The sequence below is a fragment of the Gadus macrocephalus genome, chromosome 3 (assembly GCF_031168955.1).
Source record: "Gadus macrocephalus chromosome 3, ASM3116895v1".
NCBI lineage: Eukaryota > Metazoa > Chordata > Actinopteri > Gadiformes > Gadidae > Gadus > Gadus macrocephalus.
In genome coordinates this window covers 21,165,218-21,170,217 of record NC_082384.1, presented here as the reverse complement: position 1 = coordinate 21,170,217, position 5,000 = coordinate 21,165,218, and the positions used below count along the sequence as shown (strand labels likewise).

At 46.3% G+C, this 5,000-nt stretch overlaps 1 protein-coding gene across 1 annotated transcript in view; it reads left to right on the top strand.

The window, feature by feature from the left end:
• The window catches only part of LOC132454174 (sodium/potassium/calcium exchanger 3-like), a 53,078-nt gene that overhangs the window by 41,195 nt on the left and 6,883 nt on the right, over positions 1-5,000 (top strand). Inside the window, exons 6-11 of the mRNA XM_060047392.1 lie at positions 35-109; positions 1,044-1,069; positions 1,209-1,262; positions 2,021-2,154; positions 3,066-3,226; positions 4,411-4,681. Coding sequence (XP_059903375.1) covers positions 35-109; positions 1,044-1,069; positions 1,209-1,262; positions 2,021-2,154; positions 3,066-3,226; positions 4,411-4,681 — 721 coding nt within the window. The remainder of the gene's footprint in view (positions 1-34; positions 110-1,043; positions 1,070-1,208; positions 1,263-2,020; positions 2,155-3,065; positions 3,227-4,410; positions 4,682-5,000) is intronic.

Below are 5,000 nucleotides of genomic sequence, written 5' to 3'. Positions count from 1 at the left end.
GATTTTTGATCGTGTTCCTCTCTGTGGCTCGCAGGCGGTGAGGCTGTCTCATTGGACGCTGCTCCGGGACTCCATGTACTACACCTTTTCTATCGTGGCCCTCATCGCGGTGAGGTTTGAACGCACAGACACGCACACACACGCAATCTTACAGACCACACACACACACACACACACACACACACACACACACACACACGCGCATGGATGGAAAGGGGCACCGATGTAAAAAAACGACATCACCTTTGCATACACACACACGCACAGGTGAAATTAAATGGTGCTGCGTGTGCTAAAAATAGGGTTGGATAATTTGTATCATTATTGCCGGGTTCTTTAAGGGTTTAAGAGACGCCAGGGACAATCGAATGGCGTGTGTTGTCATGTGGCACAAATACAAACAACACACCAATTTCTCACTCCAATTAGCTTCACACGCTAGACCTGACATTGTCGTGCTTTCCCGAGCACACACACACTACGCGTGTGCGCACACACACACACACACACTCACACATAAACATAGAAACACACACTCACACATATAGACACACGCACAAACAAGCAGTGCATAGAGTGCAAGTTCACATATGTGTGATGTGACGTCACAGGATGAACTGGGATTCCGCATACGGAGCATGTTGAAACAAACTGTGAGAACCGACCGCGAAAACCACTTCCAAACACAAACTTGGTTTTCCAAGTAACTTCTCAGAAGGAGATGGTAAACAATTAGGCGAAAAGCCAGGCCTCTAGGCTTTGCCTCAGTCCTGCCCTCTAATGGTGGATGTACTGCACTGCAGTGAGAAACTTTGCAACATAAGATAAGATAAGAAGTAACTTTATTGGTCGAAAAGGAAAAAAGATTGAAAAGAAAATAGTAGAAACAATGTAGTAATAAATGTAAGGAGTACATGCTAACAACAGCACCTATTAGAATAACAATAAAAGTATGGCACATTTATATAAGAGGTCATATTGCAAATGATTGTAGCATCGCAGCAACTAACACCCATTCCGGTGCTCTTCTCTTCTCCCAACAGTTCATCTACGATGAGCAGGTCTGCTGGTACGTAGCAACAAGAGGTAGCATCGCAAGGCAGGGTGTATGCGCAAAAGTGTGATCTTCTAAGATGGATGTGGATGGATGTAGAGCTAGATGTAGATAGAGTCCATGACACTGACGACCCTCTGCTATGGATCTCTAGGTGGGAGTCTCTCATCCTGGTCCTCATGTACATGGTGTACATTCTCATTATGAAGTGAGTAATCCCGTCTTGCGCTGCCCACTGCCCACATGTGTTTGTGTTTGGTTAGGTAACATGCTAATCAGGTGCTTTTTTTCTTGCACAATAATGTTGATGAGTTCCTGTGTGAATTCCAGGGCCAGGCGATATGGTTCGCTATCGATTCTCTTTATTATCAAGAGAATCCTGGGGAGTTTTATGCAATTCCGGAACGAATATAGCAATATGCTTATTGATTCAACATCCCGTTTGAATTGAGGGTCATCCCATTGCAGCATAGGAAGGTTTCAAGTGTGGTATCAGACTTCCATCAGTTTAAGTTTGTTAACATTTTGATTACTTGAAGGGCATATCTTATCATTAATGCAAGGGGATTATACATTAGGATATTTCATGCTTTTATCCAAAGCAACTTTCAAGCGGTTCATACACACATTCACATGGAGTCAACCATGCAAGGCAACAGCCAGCTCGTCAGGAGCAGTCAGGGTTGGGTGCCTTGCTCAGGGTTTTAATAGAGGCTATACGACTCGTTATCACCCTAAGACGATATCTTAATATCAAGACGATAAGCGATAATTCTGAATCATTGCCCAGCCCTAATAATCCTCTTGAAACGGTTAGCTTATTGCAGCAGTTGGAGAATTACAACCCACGCAAGAACAGGATCATATGCATTAGGATAGTCAAATCATTGAAGAAACTCCTCGGCCCAAGGCCGTGACGCTAACTGAATTAAACATGGACACTCTGTACTCCCTCGCCGCACTCAGGTTTAACGGCCGGGCGAGACGCTACTTTGACCGGAGGAAGAAGAGCTCAGCGAACCTGACCAACGGCCTGACGGGTAGCACGGACCTGGAGGACAACGTCAGCTGCGACCCCACCGCCGTCCTGCTCAAGAAATGTAAGCCAGACGGACGTCGGTGTGGTTCATAATGTCTCCCTCTCCATCCCCAAGGCTTGCGGGCTACATGTGCACACAGTTACACCTGCAGAGATGGTAAATGGGCTGTATTTGTATTGCGCTTTTCTAACCAGTTGCCACTCAAAGCACTTTACAATCATTGCCTGACATTCACCCGTTCACGTACGCATTCACACACCGACGGCGGCGTCAGTCAGGCAAGGCGAAGTCGGGAGCAGTTAGGGTGAGGGGTCTTGCTCAGGGACACCCCGACACGCGAGACGCCAGGGGGTCGAACTCACAAGTCAACCCAGTCTTCCTCCTGAGCCACTTCCACCGAGGTGAAGATGCTCCACTCAGAGATAAACCTATTAGAACCTGCGGAGGAGAGGCGAAAAGGGTTGAAGATACCATCACCGACGGAGATCTAAAGCATTAGGAAATGTTTAAAAGAAGATCATCTTTTGCTTGTACAATCTTTAAACAGTATCTGCGATGTAATAGATAATAGAGCACATCCACGTAGTGTCGTAGAACGACCAGATGTCTGGGTTTGATTAAAGTACATTATAATACAGAGACAGACTAGTTGTTTACCAAAACTCCCCCCATGGTTTAACCAGCTCAAGTTGATAGCAGTGCAAGCAAAAGCCCTGAAACACATCTGGCCTGTGAGCATGGAGACTGCCCCCTTCTTGAACCTGGTGATAAAGCTTATACGATCTTCAACATAGTAACCTATGCCATGTTAACACTGTCAATGAGATTGAACCATCATTCAGAGAAAACAGGAGCATAATCCCATGGTTTGCCACTTTAAGAGAAAAGTGCGCCTTACAAACCAACCAGGGGATCCAGAGCGCGGTGGCGGCGGTCTGCTCGAGATCTCTGACCCCTCTGTCCGTCCACAGCCACCTACCCCTGCACGCCGTCCGTGCTGATGGTGGACGAGCTGCTGTCGGCCTACCCCCACCAGCTCACCTTCTCCGAGGCCGGCATGAGGATCATGATCACCGACCACTTCTCCCCGCGGACGCGACTCACCATGGCCTCACGCCTACTCATCAACGAGGTAGGCGGCGAGGAGACCGCGCCCTCGCTAAGTCCGTCCCGGCTTCACCCAACACAGCTACTGAAATGATCTGGTGAAAATGCGGTTTGGGTCGCAGGTTCTGCCTGCGAACAAAATAGTAACACAGTCCTTGGGTCCTTGTGCTCAGATATTTTCTTTAGTATTTCAGTATTATTTTGTCCACAAACACCACACTGACCAACATACATGTTTCCCAATGAAATAATTTGCTATATCTACGTTGTTTACATGCGTGCAGACGTGTTTCAGCAGCAGAATCACGACAACAAAGTAATGACGCCAAATTATTTTCGTAATGGGTGGTTAAGTGAAGCAGGGAGAGATGAGTTTTGTCCTTCAAAGCACCTTCAAAAACCATAAATTAATGCAGTGAGTCACAGAAGATTACATTACACTTTACACATTAATTATAGTTTATAGATGCTAAATAATGTGATGAGGACAAAGTTTGATCTGATTAGTTTGAGGGTTGTTTACAAGGACACACTATTCCAAAAGCACCCTGGGAATCACTGGGTACCTCACAATACATTACAATATGCGATACATGACAAACGACCGATGATACACAGATTCTGCGTTAATCGTTATGTTAGACAATCCTATTGCGATACATCGCGATACTTTTCTAACTTTGAATACAAAATACCATAAGAAGTAGTTGGTGCTGGATTTCTGTCTTTGTTGAGTCAAAGCTGAGTTTTTCAGTTACTCGTCTTTGGCTAGTTAACTTCCGTTCACGTTTCCCTCATTCATGTGTGGAACGCCACCTCGAGAAGCAATGGAGTATCGACGCTGGGATCAGTTTACAGCACCTTATTTTAATAATTAAAATATCGATTTTTGCCGCCAGCGTATCGATTCCCAGATCGCACGATGAGGGGCAACGATATGCCGCTGTACCGATATTTCTCCCACCAATAGAGTACTAAAGTGTGACGTCACGTTTCCATAGCAACCGATTTTCGGTTCTACACAAACCAAATTAACAAGGGGAAATCCTATGCCACCCAAACGTTTTATAGAAAACGATTTTTTTTGCGAATTGATTTGCGAGTTTGCTATACCAATGATGTAAGTAATATGGAGAATAGATGTAATAGAATAGATGTCTTCATGTAAATGTATTGATCACGGGGCCGATCGGTTGTCATGGTTTCCAGAGACAACGGCTGATCAACACCTCGGAAACGCACGTCAACCGCATCACCAACGGCGACTCGGACTCGGCGGCCCGGGCGCCGGAGAGGCGTGGCTTGGAGAACGGGTTGGGCGGGGCCGAGCGGGGGCTGAACGGGCGGGGCCGCGCCCAGGGGGCGGAGCCTGCCAAGGAGGCGGAGAACGAGAACGAGGACAACGACAACAACGCCAACGACGAGGAGGGGGACGGCGAGGAGGGCCACGACGGGCCCCTGGTGCCCTTCAGGATCCCAGGTCGCTTTCTATTCATTCAACCTTTATTTAACCTTTATTTAACCAAATATCAAAGTCAAAGTATACTTTATTATCACAGAGTTGGGAAATTTGTTTGGTGAAAATGCAGCATATTTAAGCACATAAGCATACAAGTAGGTACCCCCCCCCCCCCCCCCCCCCACACACACACACACACACACACACACACACACACACACACACACACACACACACACACACACACACACACGACAACATTTAGGAATATATAGTTAGGTATGAATACAGCTCACAACCTCCTTATTATCCAACCTTTATTTTATTTAACCAGGTAAAA